The sequence below is a fragment of the Mytilus californianus genome, unplaced genomic scaffold (assembly GCF_021869535.1).
Source record: "Mytilus californianus isolate M0D057914Y unplaced genomic scaffold, xbMytCali1.0.p SCAF_14, whole genome shotgun sequence".
NCBI classification, from domain to species: domain Eukaryota; kingdom Metazoa; phylum Mollusca; class Bivalvia; order Mytilida; family Mytilidae; genus Mytilus; species Mytilus californianus.
In genome coordinates this window covers 41,184,977-41,205,827 of record NW_026262626.1, presented here as the reverse complement: position 1 = coordinate 41,205,827, position 20,851 = coordinate 41,184,977, and the positions used below count along the sequence as shown (strand labels likewise).

The 20,851-nt window shown below is 32.5% G+C and overlaps 1 protein-coding gene and 1 long non-coding RNA gene across 11 annotated transcripts; one reads left to right on the top strand and one right to left on the bottom strand.

Annotated features, from left to right (window-relative positions):
* Positions 1-6,055: 6,055 nt before the first annotated feature.
* Positions 6,056-15,132, bottom strand: LOC127724554 (uncharacterized). The gene is made up of 5 exons (XM_052231536.1): positions 14,818-15,132; positions 12,958-13,187; positions 11,744-12,134; positions 7,662-9,058; positions 6,056-6,569 (listed from the first exon to the last, which is right to left on the bottom strand). The coding sequence occupies exons 1-5, from the start codon at positions 15,032-15,034 to the stop codon at positions 6,159-6,161; spliced, it is 2,646 nt and encodes an 881-aa protein (XP_052087496.1). The 5' UTR covers positions 15,035-15,132; the 3' UTR covers positions 6,056-6,158.
* LOC127724555 (uncharacterized) lies at positions 6,183-7,730 on the top strand. 10 transcript variants are annotated; one of them, XR_007992573.1, is made up of 5 exons: positions 6,183-6,331; positions 6,632-6,730; positions 6,830-7,027; positions 7,127-7,225; positions 7,325-7,472. It is a non-coding gene; the product is annotated as an uncharacterized LOC127724555 (long non-coding RNA). The 10 variants fall into 10 exon arrangements; XR_007992574.1 differs by lacking the exon at positions 6,183-6,331 and adding an exon at positions 6,339-6,433; XR_007992575.1 differs by lacking the exons at positions 6,183-6,331; positions 7,325-7,472 and adding exons at positions 6,343-6,433; positions 7,625-7,730 and having other exon boundaries at positions 6,533-6,730.
* Positions 15,133-20,851: the final 5,719 nt, after the last annotated feature.

The window sequence follows — 20,851 nt, the reverse complement described above, 5'->3', positions numbered from 1 at the left end:
CCATAATCAAAAATCTAAATACATGTTTAGATTCAGCATATCAAAGAACCCCAAGAATTCAATTTTTGTTAAAATCAAACAAAGTTTAATTTTGGACCCTTTGGACCTTACTGTAGACCCATTTGAAAACGGGACCAAAAATTAAGAATCTATATACACGGTTAGATTCAGCATATCAAAGAACCCCAAGATTTCAATTTTTCTTAAAATCAAACTAAGTTTTATTTTGGACCCTTTGGACCTTAATGTAGACCAATTAGAAAACGGGACCAAAAATTAAGAATCTAAATACACGGTTAGATTCGGCTTATCAAAGAACACCTGTAATTCAATTTTTGATGAAATAAAACTAAGTTTAATTTTAGCCCCTTTGGACCTCAATGTGGACCAATTTAAAAACGGGGCCAAAAATCCAAAAACTTAATACACGGTTAGATTCAGCATATTTAAGAACCCCATTTATTCATTTTTTGTTAAAATCAAACAAAGTTTAATTTTGGACCCCGATTTGGACCAACTTGAAAACTGGGCCCATAATCAAAAATCTAAATACATGTTTAGATTCAGCATATCAAAGAACCCCAAGAATTCAATTTTTGTTAAAATCAAACTAAGTTTAATTTTGGACCCTTTGGACCTTAATGTAGACCAATTTGAAAACGGGACCAAAAATTAAGAATCTAAATACAAGGTTAGATTCGGCATATCAAAGAACCCCTGTAATTCAATTTTTGATGAAATCAAACAAAGTTTAATTTTGGATCCTTTGGACCTCAATGTGGACCAATTTAAAAACAGGGCCCAAAATCCAAAAACTTCATACACGGTTAGATTCGGCTTATCAAAGAACACCTGTAATTCAATTTTTGTAAAAATCAAACAAAGTTTAATTTTGGACCCTGATTTGGGCCAACTTGAAAACTGGGCCCATAATCAAAAATCTAAATACATGTTAAGATTCGGCATATCAAAGAACCCCAAGAATTGATTTTTTTTTTTAAATCAAACTAAGTTTAATTTTGGACCCTTTGGACCTTACTGTAGACCAATTTGAAAACGGGACCAAAAATTAAGAATCTTAATACACGATTAGATTTAGCATATCAAAAAAACCCATATATTCAATTTTTGTTCAAATCAAACAAAGTTTAATTTTGGACCCTGATATGGGCCAACTTGAAAACTGGGCCCATAATCAAAAATCTAAATACATGTTAAGATTCAGCATATCAAAGAACCCCAAGAATTCATTTTTGTTAAAATCAAACTAAGTTTAATTTTGGACCCTTTGGACCTTAATGTAGACCAATTTGAAAACGGGACCAAAAATTAAGAATCTAAATACACGGTTAGATTCGACATATCAAAGAACCCCTGTAATTCAATTTTTGATGAAATCAAACAAAGTTCAATTTTGGACCCTTTGGACCTCAATGTGGACCAATTTAAAAACGGGGCCCAAAGTTAAAAAACTTAATACACGGTTAGATTCAGTATATCAAAGAACCCCATATATTCAATTTTTGTTGAAATCAGACTAAGTTTAATTTTGGACACTTTGGACCTTAATGTAGACCAATTTAAAAACGGGGCCCAAAATCAAAAAAACTTAATATACGGTTGGATTCAGTTTATCAAAGAAACCCTTATATTCAATTTTTGTTGAAATCAAACTACAAAAAAAGTTTAATTTTGGACCCCGATTTGGACAAACTTGAAAACTGGGCCCATAATCAAAAATCTAAATTCATGTTTAGATTCAGCATATCAAAGAACCCCAAGAATTCAATTTTTGTAAAAATCAAACTAAGTTTAATTTTGGACTCTTTGGACCTTAATGTAGATTAATTGGAAAACGGGACCAAAAATTAAGAATCTAAAAACACGGTTAGATTCGGCATATCAAAGAACCCCTGTAATTCAATTTTGATGAAATAAAACAATGTTTAATTTTGGATCCTTTGGACCTTAATGTGGACCAATTTAAAAACGGGGCCCAAAATCCAAAAACTTGATACACGGTTAGATTTAGCATATTAATGAAAAACCCCATATATTCAATTTTTGTTAAAATCAAACAAAGTTTAATTTTGGACCCCGATTTGGACCAACTTGAAAACTGGGCCCATAATCAAAAATCAAAATACATGTTTAGATTCAGCATATCAAAGAACCCCAAGAATTCAATTTTTGTTAAAATCAAACAAAGTTTAATTTTGGACCCTTTGGACCTTACTGTAGACCCATTTGAAAACGGGACCAAAAATTAAGAATCTATATTCACGGTTAGATTCAGCATATCAAAGAACCCCAAGATTTCAATTTTTCTCAAAAACAAACTAAGTTTTATTTTGGACCCTTTGGACCTTAATGTAGACCAATTAGAAAACGGGACCAAATATTAAGAATCTAAATACACGGTAAGATTCGGCTTATCAAAGAACACCTGTAATTAAATTTTTGATGAAATAAAACTAAGTTTAATTTTGGACCCTTTGGACCTCAATGTGGACCAATTTAAAAACAGGGCCAAAAATCCAAAAACTTAATACACGGTTAGATTCAGCATATTAAAGAACCCCATTTATTCATTTTTTGTTAAAATCAAACAAAGTTTAATTTTGGACCCCGATTTGGACCAACTTGAAAACTGGGCCCATAATCAAAAATCTAAATACATGTTTAGATTCAGCATATCAAAGAACCCCAAGAATTCAATTTTTGTTAAAATCAAACTAAGTTTAATTTTGGACCCTTTGGACCTTAATGTAGACCAATTTGAAAACGGGACCAAAAATTAAGAATCTAAATACATGGTTAGATTCGGCTTATCAAAGAACCCCTGTAATTCAATTTTTGATGAAATAAAACAAAGTTTAATTTTGGACCCTTTGGACCTCAATGTGGACCAATTTAAAAACGGGGCCCAAAATCCAAAAACTTGATACACGGTTAGATTTAGCATATTAAAGAACCCCATATATTCAATTTTTGTTGAAATCAAACAAAATTTAATTTTGGACCCCGATTTGGACCAACTTGAAAACTGGGCCCATAATCAAAAATCTAAATACATGTTTAGATTCAGCATATCAAAGAACCCCAAGAATTCAATTTTTGTTAAAATCAAACAAAGTTTAATTTTGGACCCTTTGGACCTTACTGTAGACCCATTTGAAAACGGGACCAAAAATTAAGAATCTATATACACGGTTAGATTCAGCATATCAAAGAACCCCAAGATTTCAATTTTTCTTAAAATCAAACTAAGTTTTATTTTGGACCCTTTGGACCTTAATGTAGACCAATTAGAAAACGGGACCAAAAATTAAGAATCTAAATACACGGTTAGATTCGGCTTATCAAAGAACACCTGTAATTCAATTTTTGATGAAATAAAACTAAGTTTAATTTTAGCCCCTTTGGACCTCAATGTGGACCAATTTAAAAACGGGGCCAAAAATCCAAAAACTTAATACACGGTTAGATTCAGCATATTTAAGAACCCCATTTATTCATTTTTTGTTAAAATCAAACAAAGTTTAATTTTGGACCCCGATTTGGACCAACTTGAAAACTGGGCCCATAATCAAAAATCTAAATACATGTTTAGATTCAGCATATCAAAGAACCCCAAGAATTCAATTTTTGTTAAAATCAAACTAAGTTTAATTTTGGACCCTTTGGACCTTAATGTAGACCAATTTGAAAACGGGACCAAAAATTAAGAATCTAAATACAAGGTTAGATTCGGCATATCAAAGAACCCCTGTAATTCAATTTTTGATAAAATCAAACAAAGTTTAATTTTGGATCCTTTGGACCTCAATGTGGACCAATTTAAAAACAGGGCCCAAAATCCAAAAACTTCATACACGGTTAGATTCGGCTTATCAAAGAACACCTGTAATTCAATTTTTGTAAAAATCAAACAAAGTTTAATTTTGGACCCTGATTTGGGCCAACTTGAAAACTGGGCCCATAATCAAAAATCTAAATACATGTTAAGATTCGGCATATCAAAGAACCCCAAGAATTGATTTTTTGTTAAAATCAAACTAAGTTTAATTTTGGACCCTTTGGACCTTACTGTAGACCAATTTGAAAACGGGACCAAAAATTAAGAATCTTAATACACGGTTAGATTTAGCATATCAAAAAAACCCATATATTCAATTTTTGTTCAAATCAAACAAAGTTTAATTTTGGACCCTGATATGGGCCAACTTGAAAACTGGGCCCATAATCAAAAATCTAAATACATGTTAAGATTCAGCATATCAAAGAACCCCAAGAATTCATTTTTGTTAAAATCAAACTAAGTTTAATTTTGGACCCTTTGGACCTTAATGTAGACCAATTTGAAAACGGGACCAAAAATTAAGAATCTAAATACACGGTTAGATTCGGCATATCAAAGAACCCCTGTAATTCAATTTTTGATGAAATCAAACAAAGTTCAATTTTGGACCCTTTGGACCTCAATGTGGACCAATTTAAAAACAGGGCCCAAAGTTAAAAAACTTAATACACGGTTAGATTCAGTATATCAAAGAACCCCATATATTCAATTTTTGTTGAAATCAGACTAAGTTTAATTTTGGACACTTTGGACCTTAATGTAGACCAATTTGAAAACGGGACCAAAAATTAAGAATCTAAATACACGGTTAGATTCAGCATATCAAAGAACCCCAATAATTCAATTTTTGATGAAATCAAACAGAGTTTAATTTTGGACCCTTTGGACCTCAATGTGGACCAATTTTAAAACGGGGTCCAAAACCAAAAACTTAATACACTGTTAGATTCAGCATATTAAAGAACCCCATATATTCAATTTTTGTTGAAATCAAACAAAGTTTAATTTTGGACCCCGATTTGGACCAACTTGAAAACTGGGCCCATAATCAAATATCTAAATACATGTTTAGATTCAGCATATCAAAGAACCCCAAGAATTCAATTTTTGATGAAATCAAACAAAGTTTAATTTTGGACCCTTTTGACCTCAATGTGAACCAATTTAAAAATGGGGCCAAAATCCAAAACCTTAATACACGGTTAGATTCAGCATATTAAAGAACCCCAAGAATTCAAGAATAAAACCCCATTGAAATTGGTCAAGAAATAAGCAATTTATCCAAAGTATTAGAAAAGTATTGTTTTGGCCCCTTTTTGGCCACTAATTCTGAAACAGTTAGAGCCATAATCCCCAAAATCAATCCCAACCTTCCTTTTTCAGTATGGAACCTTGTGGTACAATTTCAGAAAGATCCATACACTTACACACAAGTTATTGTCTGGAAACTAGAAAAAAAGCTTATTTGGACCCCTTTTTAGGCCCTTAATTCCTAAACTGTTGGGACCATAACCCCCAAAATCAATCCCAATCTTCCTTTTGTGGTTTAAAACCTTGTGTTTAAATTTCATAGATTTATATTTACTTATACTTAAGTTATTGGCAAATTTCCAATGGAATTTATTAATACTAAAATTATTGGCAAATTTCCAATATACATGATTTAAAAGCAGTGTAAGTGACACATTTGAATTACCTCCCTTACACTGCTTTTAAATTATGTTTTGTATTTTTAAGTAATTGTCCATTAACCTGGAAACCCTTGTTTTTCCCCTTTTTTTGCCCCTTATTCCTTAACGGTTTGAGCCATAACCCCCAAAGACAATTCTTACCATCCCTTTGTGGTATGGAAACTTGTGGTATAATTTCAGAGAGATCCATACACCATTCCACAAGTTATTGTCTGGAAACTAGAAAAATGCTTATTTGGGCCCTTTTTTGGCCCCTAATTCCTAAACTGTTGGGACCAAAACTCCCAAAATCAATCCCAACCTTTTTTTTGTGGTCATAAACCTTGTGTTTAAATTTCATAGATTTCTATTTACTTATACTAAAGTTATTGTGCGAAAACCAAATGTCTTCGGACGACGACGATGACACCGACGTGATACCAATATTCGACCGCAAAAATTTTGCAGTCATATGAAAACTGTACAATCCATGCTGACATAAATCAACATGAGAAGAAATTAATTAAAATTGCATTATTTTAATATTGCGAAATAAAAACTTGAAGCAAGTGTTTTACAATTTAGTGTTCTGATTACTGTCCTTAAACCACTGCTATGCATAATAATTATATTGATTGTTTGTTCCATCTCTCTAATAAATGTACAATATTTTTGTGGTTTTCTCTTCTAGCAATATTTAACGGTGTAAGTCCTTTCCATTTATGGTAACAGTCTGCTTTATGTTTCAATAACAATTCAACAATCTCTGCATGGCCTTTATAACATGCTATAAATATAGGTGATAATCCATCAGTATCTGTACACTTATTAATGTCTGCCTTATTGTTTATTAACATCTGAACTACTTCAGTATGTCCTTTATAACAAGCAATGTACAGAGGTGATACTTCTTTATCATTACACTTATTAATGTCTGCCTTATTGTTTATTAACATCTGAACTACTTCAGTATGTCCTTCCTGACAAGCAATGTACAGAGGTGATGCTCCAGTATCTCTACACTTATTAATGTCTACCTTATTGTTTATTAACATCTGAACTACTTTAGTATGTCCTTCCTGACAAGCAATGTACAGAGGTGATGCTCCACTATCTGTACACTTATTAATGTCTGCCTTATTGTTTATTAACATCTGAACTACTTCAGTATGTCCTTTATAACAAGCAATGTACAGAGGTGATACTTCTTTATCATTACACTTATTAATGTCTACCTTATTGTTTATTAACAACTTAACTACTTTAGTATGTCCTTCCTGACAAGCAATGTACAGAGGTGATTCTCCACTATCTGTACACTTATTAATGTCTGCCTTATTGTTTATTAACATCTGAACTACTTCAGTTTGTCCTTTATAACAAGCAATGTACAGAGGTGATTCTCCAGTATCTCTACACTTATTAATGTCTACCTTATTGTTTATTAACATCTGAACTACTTCAGTTTGTCCTTCATGACAAGCAATGTACAGAGGTGATACTACAGTATCACTATACTTATTAATGTCTGCCTTATTGTTTATTAACATCTGAACTACTTTAGTATGTCCTTTATGACAAGCAATGTACAGAGGTGATTCTCCAGTATCTCTACACTTATTAATGTCTACCTTATTGTTTATTAACATCTGAACTACTTCAGTTTGTCCATTCTGACAAGCAATGTACAGAGGTGATACTCCACTATCTGTACACTTATTAATGTCTGCCTTATTGTTTATTAACATCTGAACTACTTCAGTATGTCCTTGCCCACAAGCAACATGCAGAGGTGATGTTCCAATATCTCTACACTTATTAATGTCTGCCTTATTGTTTATTAACATCTTAACTACTTCAGTATGTCCATTCTGACAAGCAATGTACAGAGGTGATATTCCATCAGTATCTGTACACTTATTAACGTCTGCCTTATTGTTTATTAACATCTGAACTACTTCAGTATGTCCTTCATGACAAGCAATGTACAGAGGTGATACTACAGTATCACTATACTTATTAATGTCTGCCTTATTGTTTATTAACATCTGAACTACTTTAGTATGTCCTTTATGACAAGCAATGTACAGAGGTGATTCACCAGTATCTGTACACTTATTAATGTCTGCCTTATTGTTTATTAACATTTTAACTACTTCAGTATGTCCTTCCTGACAAGCAATGTACAGAGGTGATACCTTATCAATATTACGACAATGGTTTACATTACTGACACAATGATGTAGACACCATTTAACTAAATCCATATCTCCTATAAAACAACACTGTATCAATGGAGTACCTTTGTTATCAGTGTCATATGAACTGGCCAATTGTTTTTGTTGTGATATTGCTAAGCCTTGAATACCTACTAGGAATTGTTGTCTGAAGATACAATTGTCCATATTGATGTTACAGAAGACATCCACTACCTCTCCTCTTGACCAGTCATCTATCATTCTGTTTATATACATTTGCTGATATCTCGTTGGTAAAATAATTGTCAATTCATCACTTTTTTTTTTTCTTTCATATAAAAATCTTTCACTAATAAATTGACTTGTAGCATTATTAATTAAACAATAAATCATTTCACTACCAAAGTAAAAAGCAAGAAAGTCAAACAGCTTGTCATGTATAGTTCTGTACACTTCACCATCCTTTCTGATAAATGTATGAGTAAGTGAATCCAGCTCATCACGTAGAACCAATCTTGACGTCCCTTCAACCACTTTACAAGCTTCATATGTGTTCTTTATAATTGTTTTGATGTTTTCATCCACATCTTCAGTAAGCCATTCTTCTTTCAACTGATTGTTAAACATTACACATAGTGCAAGTGCACAATATTTTCCATGTGCTCCTAACTGTAATTTATCTATCTCTTCTTTGTAAACTGTAAATGGATTCGTAAAGAAATCTATAATGTTCAGTTTTGGGTTTTTGCTGTGTAACTGACACAAAAGAGGAAAACAGTCATACATGTCATAAAATTCATTAACCTTAGAAGAGTTTGTTTTCAGGTAGTAATTAGCTATGCATTGTTTTTCTGAGTTTGATAAACACAAATCGGCAGACAGAAGATTGCATTCACACGCTTGAAAGAATGACAACGATTTCATTTGTCCATCCTTATAAACCTGTAGTCTACAAGACATAATTAACTTCACTGGTTTCTTTTCTATTAATGCTTTAATTTTTTCCATCAAATTTTTCCAGTTTTCAAACTCCATTGGATTTAAACTATATGTTCCACAAAAATCATCCACAACAAACAATATCTTCTTAATTGGATTGTACCACTTGATGATTTCCTTAGGATTTGATACTGGTAAAATCTCATAGCCTTCATTTTGCATCTGTAAAGCTACATGACGCACCAATGATGATTTTCCAGTACCAGAACTTGCTGTGACAACAACACAACAGTTTTCTTTAATATACTTTAATACACTTTTTGCTCCTTTTGTTTCTATAAATGTTTTGTCATCTTCTTTCCAACTTTCTAATTTCTCAGTAATTTGTTCTGGAAAATAAGATTAGACAATTCTTTGAATACTCATTCTTTCAAGATAAAAGTTAAGGATTGTTTTGACATATATGGTAAAGAAAATTTGTTTGACATATGTTATATACAAAAGGCTTGAAATACGGTACAAACAAACAAAAGGCTTGACATATGGTATAGACAAAGTGCTTGATCTAACGTTATAAACAAAAGGCTTGACATATGGTATAGACAAAGGACTTGACATATGGTATAGACAAAAGGCTTGATCTATGAACGATATGCAAAGGGAATAGGTTTGATATATGATATGGGCAATTTGCAGGACAAATGGTAAAGAAAAACGCTTTATATGTCATACAGACAATTGACATGACATATGGTATAGACAATTGGTTTGACATATGGTATGAACAATTTGCTTGACAAATTGTCAACATAGAAAAAACGCTAAACATGCCATACAAAAATTGACAGGACTTATGGTATGGACTGTTGACTTGACATATGGTATGGACAATTGACCTGACATATTGTATAGACAATTGACCTGACATATTGTATAGAAAATAGACTGACATATGGTATGGATAATTGACTTGACATATGCTATTGACTATGGAATTGACATGAGTTATAGACAATTAACTTACATATGGTATGGACAATTGACCTGACATATTGTATGGACAATTGACTTGACATATTGTATAGACAATAGACTTGACATATGGAATAGATTGTTGTATTGACAATTGGTATAGACATTGGACTTGACAATTCGTATGGACAATTTGCTTGACAAATGGTATAGAAAAAAAAACCGCTTAACATGAAATAGAGATAAATGACATGGCTTATGGTATGGACAATTGACTTGACATATGGTATGGACCATTGACTTGACATATGGTATAGATTATTGTATTGTAATATGGTATAGATTTTGAATTGACATATGGTATGGACAATTGACTTGACATATGGTATGGACTATGGAATTGACATATGATATGGACTATGGAATTGACATTAGGTATAGACAATTGACATGACATATGTTAAAGACAAATGACCTGACCTATGGTGTGGGCAATTGACTTGACATAGGTTAAGACAATTGACTTGACATATGGTATGAACAATTGAATTGACATATAATATTGACAATTGACTTGACATATGGTAAGGACTAGTGAATTGACATTATGTATGGACTATGGAATTCACATATGGTATGGACTATGGAATTGACATTATGTATGGACAATTGACTTGTCATATGTGCAGGACTAGTGAATTGACATATGGAGTAGACAATTGACTTGACATATGTGCAGGACTAGTGAATTGACATAAGGTATAGACAATTGACTTGACATATGGTATGGACAATTGACTTGACATAAAAGGTATGGACAATTGGTTTGACATAATAATTGACTTGGCATATGGTATAGCTAATTGACCTGACATATGGTATAACTTATTGACCTGACATAAGGTATAGCCAAGTGGCTTGACATTAGGTATAGACAATTGGCTTAACATATGGTATGGGCAATTGGTTTGACATAATAATTGACTTGGCATCCGCTATAGCCAAGTGGCCTGACATTAGGTATAGACCATTGACTTGACATATATGGTATAGCCAAGTTGCTTGACATTAGGTATATACAATTTGCTTGACATATGGTATGGAAAATTGGTTTGACATATGATATAGACAATTTACATGACAGATGGTATGGACAGTTGGTTTGACATATAGTATGGAAAATTGACTGTTGCGGTTTATCATATTTGTTTTTCATTTATTATTTTGTACATAAATCAGGCTGTTAGTTTTCTCGTTTGAATTGTTTTACATTTGTCATTCCGAGGCCTTTTATAGCTGACTATGTGGTATGGGTTTTACTCATTGTTGAAGGCCGTAAGAGACCTATAGTTGTTAATTTCAATGTCATTTGGTCTCTTGTGAAGAGTTGTCTCATTGGCAATCATACCACATCTTCAAATTTTTATATTTACATATGGTATTGATAATTGGTTTGACATAATCATTGAATGATAAAATTAACAAAAGATTTGTTTTGCAATTTCATCATAAATTTCCAAATATATACACAATATGTAGTTGACCTATAAACATAATTAATCCACATAGCTGATCTCATTTATAATTAAAAAAAATAAAACATAGCATCTAAGTTTTTTTGTTTGCAGTCATAGAATCCTGAAACTTCAGAATATAAGGCATCTTTACTAAACGATACAAAATAATTCAGCTCTTTAATTTCCTTGTCAAGACGTAGGATTTGTCTACCTGTACATGTGTGAATTGTTAAGCATCCAAATATCTTTCCTATTAAACTTTGATTTAAGTTTTATTTATAGTACCTGAAGCCTGGAACATTTTCAGCTAAAATATCTAAACTGCATGTTAATACGCTAAGAATGATTCTTTCAATAAAAAAATTCAATTGCTAATATCATTTCAGAGTATTATTTTCACCTAATAATATTGATGACAAATCCAACATACAATGTATTGATCAGGTAATATCTACAAAATTTTACTGAATTGAAAAATAGATAACTTGGAAAATATAGAAGAACTTTAAGAAACTGTTTGTATATGTCCCCTATATAACTCTGAATTTACTACAGTACTCTGTCTTCTTGTAGTATTTTATATACCTCTTATGTTCCATGGTATTGGGTCTTTTAACATCTCTGTGACTTTTGAGTGTTCAATTTGTAAAGTACTATGGGAATCTTTCAGATCTATCAGATTTTTCATAGTGCTTGAGTGCTCTGTTTGTAAAGAAGTGTGGGAATCTTGCAAATCTCTTAGATTTTCTGTAGCTCTTGAGTTTTCTGTCTGTAAAGTATTATGGGAATCTTGCAGATCTCTCAGATTTTCCCTGATGGTTGAGTTTTCAATGTCCATTGTTCGTCTCAGTTCCTTCATTTCTTCCTGTGATTGTTTGATTTCCAGCATAATTTCCTGGTTTGACTGATCTAACATTTTTACTTTTAGATCTTGGCACTCCTGATTCATTGACACACCACCCAATCGACTTACAGCCTATAAACAAAAATTTCAAAGAGTTACCATAAACAGAGTTGCTATCTTTATATATACATAAGAAGTAATTTTTTGGGGTCAGGTATAGGTTTTAGATTTATGATGATGAAAAAACCTCAGGAAATATATGTCCCAGGATGAATAAAAAAATTATGCCAACATTTTAGTCAATTAATTGAAATTGTGACTCATATATAATAAGATGATGTCTTTGCATTAAATCCACTAGATGATTTGTACTGATTGATATCTTAGTGTGTGAAGTACGATGTATTTCTTCTACTAGTTTATTAATATAAGTTGTCAGTAACTGTACGTGCTTTATTTCTTTACTCTTATCACATGTATCAGATTTTTGTTTGTCGATCTGATGAGTCAAGCCCTTTTCAACTGATTTTTTTTTTAATTTAATGTTATGTTTTACCGTAACATACATTCATGGCTGTTCGTTTTTTGCCATGGTGTTTTAGTTCATTTTCGACTTATGAGTTTGAATGTCCCTTTGGTATCTTTTGCCTCTCTTTTACACTACTGTCACAGGTTAGAGACGGGTTGAGTGCTCACAAACATTTTTAACAATACATGTAAAGACCAAATCAGGAGCTGTCAATTCATTGGTTTTCTACAACTTTTTTTTTTCATTTATTGTTTCATTAATAAATTAGGTTGTTTATTTTCTTTTTAACATTGTGTTAATCATGCCTTGTCCGTGTTTAGTTTACTTTATGGTATGGGTTTTGCTCATTGCTGAAACCGTATGCAGACCTGTAGTTGCTAGGTCCCATATTGTACAACATTATTATTTGTTTAAGAATGTACTTACATCTACTACATTTCTCCATGCTGTATTGAAATCACATGTTGGCATAGTGTTACTATCATGATGAGCTAATATATTTCTGTACCATTTAATCCTGGCAAGATCAGGCCCTGGAGTTGTCTCCCCTGGTAGTGGTAGCTTGTCAAATCCATTGATTGGAGGAGTGACAGATGTCAAGTTTCTGGTCAAACAGATCATCAATGTTACATCAAAAGTTTTGGAATCAGGTACACCTGTAACAACAACAGACATTGACCGTCAACAGTTATTCCTATCCTCAAATACAGAATTCAGCAGAGTTAAAGTGACTGGTAAATAAATTCATACAGCACCATGTATGGAAAACAAATTTCATGAAATACATTTTTTCCCTATATTTTTTCTTTTGATGAGTTAATTCCTGACTGGTGCCATAATGTTGCTTTTTTCTGTCTTATTCTTCTCATGTCAAGATAGCATTCATTTATTTGATATATTTTTACATTATTTGATATTTTTCTGAAAGTTTTATAACATCATATTTGGTTTGTTTTGGAAATACATTCATTGACATAGATGGATGTATTGTTCAACATCCAGTGGCAAATTTTCATGCATATTGAAGAAGAGAACAAAATTAACAGATAACATAATAGGTAGGTCATGTAGGGTATAAGTTAACAACAAAGTCCCCAAGCTACATGACTGACATATAGTTTGTTTACACAGTACAGAGTACCTAGCTACCTGACATATTGTTTGTTTACACAGTACATAGTGGCCAAGATACCTGACATATTGTTTGTTTACACAGTACATAGTGGCCAAGCTACCGAACATATTGTTTGTTTACACAGTACATAGTGGCCAAGCTACCTGACATATTGTTTGTTTACACAGTTAAGACTGCATGGCCAAGCTACCTGAAATATTGTTTGTTAACACACTACGGAGATCCCAAGCTACCTGAGAAATTGTTTGCTTACACACCACGGAGTGCCCAAGCTATCTGACATATTGTTTGTTTACACACCACAGAGAGCCCAAGCTACCTGACATCTTGTTTGTTTCACACTTCAAAGACCCCAAGCTATCGGACATACTGTTTTTTACACACTACAGAGTACCCAAGCTACCTGACATATTTTTGTACACAGTACAGAATGACCAAGCTGTCAGAAATATTGTTTGTTTACAAAGTACATAGTGACCATGCTACCTGACATATTGTTTTTTTACACACAACAGAATGACCAAGCTACCGGACATATTGATTGTTTACACACTACTGAGTGACAAGCTACATGTATCTGACAAATTGTATGTTAACACACTAAAGATGGTACAACTACCTAACATATTGTAATCTATGTCTGTTTACAGGTCAGTTATGTATGTGTGTGTTCTGGCCAGTCTTTAAAAAATAGGGCAGGTCAGGTAGCATCTTTTTCATATTTCATTTTATTTTGTTAAGGGACTGTCCTCATATATGATAACAATTTTCAAAGTTTACCATGGCCTCATGGTAGAAACATAATTTAGAAAAAAAAAAAAAAATCCACTGCCACCACAACCTAACATGACGTGGCCACAAGTGGAACAGGATCTGCTTACCTTTCTCAAGAACCTTCTATCACCCCTGTAAACCTGATTTTGATGGGGTTCAGTTTTTAGTTTTCTATATTGTGTTTTGCAGACTTTTGTTTATTTCTTAGCTAATTAATTTGTTTTTGCCATGGTATTGTCAGTTTGTCTTTGACTTAAGTTGTTGGATACTTATAAGCAAAGTGTGGCCACAACATCTGTATCTCAATCAGATTGACAATTAACAAACCTAATTGAAAGCAGAACTACTATATTTCTGTAGACATATGAAATACGTACCATTTTTTGGAAACAAAAGATTCCACTGAGCCTGGTTCAAGATTCTTTTTAAATTCAAGTCGTAGAGAGTATTGTAGTTTTTATTTAATGTTGATGGTAGATGTGTAGGTGGAAATTCTTTGTCAAAGAAAGTACGGACTGCTCTTGGTGACACTCCTTTCAATAACAAGGCTAATCTGATATAATTCTCTTCTTCTTCTAAAAGCGGTGCCATCATTCCAGAAATCCCTCTGATATTCAATAGAAAACTAAATCATTCTTACTTTATGGTCCATATTGTACAGAAAAAGATACAAGTCTATTACCGGTAATATATATCTGAATCAGCAACTCTATTTTAAACTATAACTCAACTTAAAATTTCTGTTAGTTGTGCAATACATCTATAAATTTAGAGTCTGATTAAGTACTTAAATAATTCAGAATTGGATATTTACCAATTATAGTCCAAGATCCAAATTCTAAACACATGGTTGGAATCAGCATATAAAAAAAAACCTAGAATTCCAATTTTAAAGAAAATCCAACAAAGTTTATTTTGGACCCTTTGAACTGCAATGTGAACCAATAATGATTACAAACAAAAAGTCCAAAATCTACATGTAGACTTAAGTTCAGCATATCAAAGAACCCCATATAAACACTTTTTGTTAAATTCAAACGAAGTTTAATTTTTGACTCCTGAAAATTGTGCTCAAAATCAAAAATTTAATTATATGCTTAGATATAGCATATATATCACAGAATCCCAAGAATTATTTTTCTTAAAATTAAACTAAGTTTAACTTTGGCTACTTTGGACCATAAGGTGGACCAGTTTAAAACAAGATTGAAATGTCTCGCCTTCTTTACTAACCATTGATATTATGTTGATAGTTCCAAATATAAAGCTTTACTACAACTATCACATAAACTTAACATGATAAAATGAGGTCAAATGTCAGGTAAACCAAACTGGAAATACATGTACACCTTACAATCATTCCATACACAAAATATGCTTTAAATATAGTTGACCTATTGCACATCTAAGAAACAAACTTAACCAGGAGAACTTAATATTGATCAATGAACCATGAAAATGAGGTCAAAGTCAGATGAACCCTGCCAGACAGACATGTACACCTTACAATCATTACATGCTTTAAATACACTTGACCTTTTGCATATAGTATCTAAGAAACAAACTTAACCAGGTAAACTTAAGATTGACAAATAAACCATGAGAATAAGGTCATGGTCAGATGATAATTGCTAGACAGACATTATTATATACACATGATACATGTAATACACCTTATAATCATTCCATACACCAAATATAATTGACCTATTGCTAATAGTATTAGAAAAATAGACCAAAAAACTTAACATTGAGCAATGAACGGTAAAAATGAGGTCAAGGTCAAATAAAACATGCCAGACTGACATGTACATCTTAAAATATTTTCATACACCAAATATAGTTGACCTATTGCATACAGTTAGTATAAGAAAAACAGGCCAAAACACAAAAACTTAACTTTATCCACTGAACCATGAAAATGAGGTCAAGGTCAGATGACATCTGCCAGTTGAACATGTACACGTTACAATCATTCCATACACCAAATATAGTAGACCTATTGCATACAGTATTAGAAAAACAGTCCAAAACACAAAAACTTAACTATAACCACTGAACCATGAAAATGAGGTCAGATGACACCTGCCAGTTGGACATGTACACCTTACGATCATTCCATATACCAAATATAGTAGACCTAGTACTTATAGTATCTGAGATATGGACTTGACCTCGAAATTTAACCTTGTTCACTGTGACAGATCCATGAAATGAGGTCGAGGTCAAGTGAAAACTGTCTGACGGGCCTGAGGACCTTGCAAGGTACGCACATACCAAATATAGTTTTCCTTTAATTCATAATAAGAGAGAAATTAAGAATACTAAAAATCTTAACATTTTTTTCAAGTAGTCACTGAACAATGAAAACGAGGTCAAGGACAATGGACATATGACAGACAGAAACTTCATAAAATAAGGCATTTATATACAAAATATGAAGGACCCAAGTATTCTTCCTTTTGAAATATTAAGCTTTTAAGAAGTTAGTTAACGCCGCAACCACCACCGCTGCCAGATCACTATCCCTATGTCGAGCTTTCTGCGACAGAAGTCACAGGCTTGACAAAAAACGGGGCTTAAAACACCATTAGATTGCACACATTAAAGAACACCAATCATTTTAATTTTTGATGAAATTAAACAAAGTCTAATGTTATGTATATAGATATAAGAAGATGTGGTATGAGTGCCAATGAGACAACTCTCCATCCAAGTCAAAATTTATAAAAGTAAACCATTATAGGTCACAGTACAGTCTTCAACACGAAGCCTTGGCTCACACCGAACAGTAAGCTATAAAGGGCCCCAAAAAATTACTAGTGTAAAACCATTCAAACGGGAAAACCAACTGTCTAATCTATATAAAAAACGAGAAACGAGAAACACTTATGAACCACATCAACAAACGACAACTACTGAACATCAGATTCCTGACTGTATGGTCGTATGTGTTTTATGGTAAAGTCGTGAGAGTTGTGTCCCTTTGTATAATGATGCATATTTGTCATGTGATGTTATCTGTCTCTTTGAAATAAACTTGTAATGGAAATAGATGTGTTTTTGTTGCTCTTAAGCAAATATAACTTTAGCGGCATGGGGAGGCAAGTATATGTCCCCCCATGTACGTAATATGGTGGAGGACTTCAAAACGATCCCGTTAAGTGTATTTTATGTGAGCTGTCCCAAAGATGATGAATCAACTTTCTAAAAGTCTAGAACACGAGGCTGGCGGCGCCATTATTAAATTTTGACTACGTTAAAATCTTGGAATTTTCGTTCAGTAGAGTATAGCAGTACCATGCATTTGACACCGGAATCGATTGTAGGATTTTATGTAAAATTTGGATGTTAATTTGGATTTAGCCAATATTCAGAAGTCAACATGGGAGTTTTTCGTCAACAAAAGAAAACTGTACATTTTTTTTTGTAAAATTCTAAGAACTGTTATTAAACTACATGCATATTTATATTGAAAGCTTTTCGCAATTGTTTATTATTTGTCATCTGGTCGTTATATACTCTTTAATGTTTCATTTGGACTCTGTAGAAATTTCTACACAAAAAACTTTTAACCACATTGGAGTTAGACATCAATACAGCTGTGTATGTTTATGTGTGCAGAAAACTGTAGCATGTGTCATGTGACGTCCCGGCCTATCATCTTACAGTACTTCGAAAATAATTGCTTAGTAATTGGCATTATCTTTAGTAACTAATCGGCTTGACCTATATGTGTATTTAGGATTTAGCAGGGGAAAATATGTAACAGTTTTGAACGATTTAGATTCTACTACAAAGACGCCAGACGGTACGTGTGAGATTTATCTAGTCGTACACTCCCAAGTTACAAGGGAAACACAGAATTTTTTCAAACATTAATACTGAATATCAGTTTTGTCTGATGGATTTTTTTTTATGAATTATCTGGTATGTGTGAAACCAGGTTTATACATAAAATTTCTGTAAACAGTTGGCCTGATTGGACAGCGGATTGTCAGTAGCGATAGGATAAAAGTCTTAAATAAAACCTAGGTTGATATTGACATTTCTGGAGCTTTTCATTTGTTTCATCTTTATTTTATTTTGTGAGTGTGCAGTATGAGAGATTGGCCATGTTGGAGAGGGAGAATTAGTCGTAATTTCTTTTACTGACATATGTAACTTATGAAGTGTTTCATTGATGTAATATTTACCATTGTTAAGAGTTAAAGGTCTCTGATGATTATCTATCATTTTGTTGTATACAGCTACATTTATGACAATATTCTAGTCTTTTCCATTTAGTAGATTGAGTAAATGTATCAAATGCATAATTTTTTAGTTCATATAGTTGAATGAACGTAATGCGTGCATAAGGTCCTAAGGGGGAGATCGGATGCCAGACGTTCGCATTTTCTGCATAGTTGATACTGGTGTGTATGCCAATGGATGCTAGATGTGAGAACTGGTCAGTCACAAATATTTCAGTTATTATAATTTGTATTTACAAAGATTATTTGGAAACTGATTTTAGTCTTATAGATCTACGGAATTGATTATATAGTTTGAATTTATAGAGCAATTTTTCTTCTTCTTGAAATTGTATATAGATAAAACACATACACCTTTTGGATAAAATTTGGGAAATTTTTTTTGGGGCGGGGATGTTATGTATATGTATGGTCGTATGTGTTTTATGGTAAAGTCGTGAGAGTTGTGTCCCTTTGTATAATGATGCATTTTTGTCATGTGATGTTATCTGTCTCTTTGATATAAACGTGTAATGGAAATAGATGTGTTTTTGTTGCTCTTAAGCAAATATAACTTTAGCGGCATGGGGAGGCAAGTATATGTCCCCCCATGTACGTAATACTAATTTTGGACCCCAAATTGGACCAACTATGAAAACCAAGCTCAACATCAAAAATCTAAAACACTGTTGGATTGGGCATATCAAATAACACCAATAATTCAATTTTTGATGAAATCAAACAAAGTTCAATTTAGGACCCCAATTTGGACCAACTTGAATACTGTGCCCAAAATTAAAAATCTAAATACACGCTTAGATTTAGCATATCAAAGAACCCCAACCATTCATTTTTTTTTCAAACAAAGTTTAATTTTGGACCCTTTGGACCTTAATGTGGACCAATATGAAGACAGGCCACTACTTAATTATAGCTGATTTTATCGTCGGGTCATAGTTAATTATTATAATAAATAATGCCATACGGAAATGGACATGTGTAAAATACGTACTGGCTATCATCTTAATTATTTGTGATAATATCAAGAAAATGTTTTCTCTTTGAAGTTTAATTCTTTCAGAATAGCCTTGCATATAAATTGTAGTGGGTTACAAATATTATAAAACACCAATACATCTTTTTGTTTAGATTTACCTGGGATCAATATATATGTTCCTGGATTTACCAATTTCTTTTTTTTTTTTTTTTGAGGGGGGGGGGGGGGGATTAACACTGGAAAGGCATTCACTCATATTTTTTTTCTAAGATGAATTTGTGACAATTTGTGCTAGCAAGGATTTTCATACAAATCCTTGGTGCTAGTAAAGAATTTAATTTGTAAATTAGTAAATAACACTGAGTTGTCTCCCTTTGCAGCTTTTAATTAAGAAAAATTGTTTTGCAAGACATTTTCTTCATATGATTACAATACATGTAACGGAAAACCAAGTTAATTCCATCGCTAAAAACAAGACTATTTACACAGTAACTTTTGACTGGATAAAAAATAAATAAAATAGGGTGTTACAGTTTAGCTTATGCAGATAGACTATTATAATGGGAATCGAAAGTAGACTTACTTATATGTAAATAAATCTTGTTTTCTGTTTCATTCGTACTTAAGTTATTGCTTATCTTAATCGATACTTCTGTAAATCTTTTCTGACGCCAGTGTTCCCTTAATAAAGTATATCCGACTTACAGAGGCACTTGGCAACTCGGACTTGGAGAGCTTCAACAATTACCTGTCACGAATTTGAAAGGGAACATAACTGCAGATTTTCCTCCCGCCTTAATACAAAACAGCAGTTTTAGTGGTGTAGAAGAGGCGAGAAAAAAAATGCAAGGAAAATCTTAAAACCAACCCCTTTGCTACTAAATTGTAAAGATATTGTAATAGATGTGCCTAGGTTAATTCCCCTTAATGTCTACAGATTAATTATTTAGTATTTAAATGTTTATTTCAAGTTTAATTTGTTTTAAACATAGTAAGATAAAAGCAGAGACATATATGTCTCTGATAAAAGTAAGGATTGTTAATTTTACTATTTTATTATTTAACTTTGATGTTTCTAGAATTTTTAAGAATATTCATTTATTCAACTTTTCTTTCATACCTTTTCTGTTAAAGTTATCCTGAGTAATGACAAGTTTAGGATTTTAATTTATAGTCAGTCGG

Coding starts and splice junctions, on each gene's coding strand:
- LOC127724554 (XM_052231536.1), bottom strand. CDS start 15,034: ATGATGGCACCGCTTTTAGAAGAAGAAGAGAATTATATCAGATTAGCC. Junction 13,188..14,817: donor TCTTTTGTTTCCAAAAAATG/GTACGTATTTCA, acceptor TTGTTGTTACAG/GTGTACCTGATTCCAAAACT. Junction 12,135..12,957: donor CATGGAGAAATGTAGTAGAT/GTAAGTACATTC, acceptor TTTTGTTTATAG/GCTGTAAGTCGATTGGGTGG.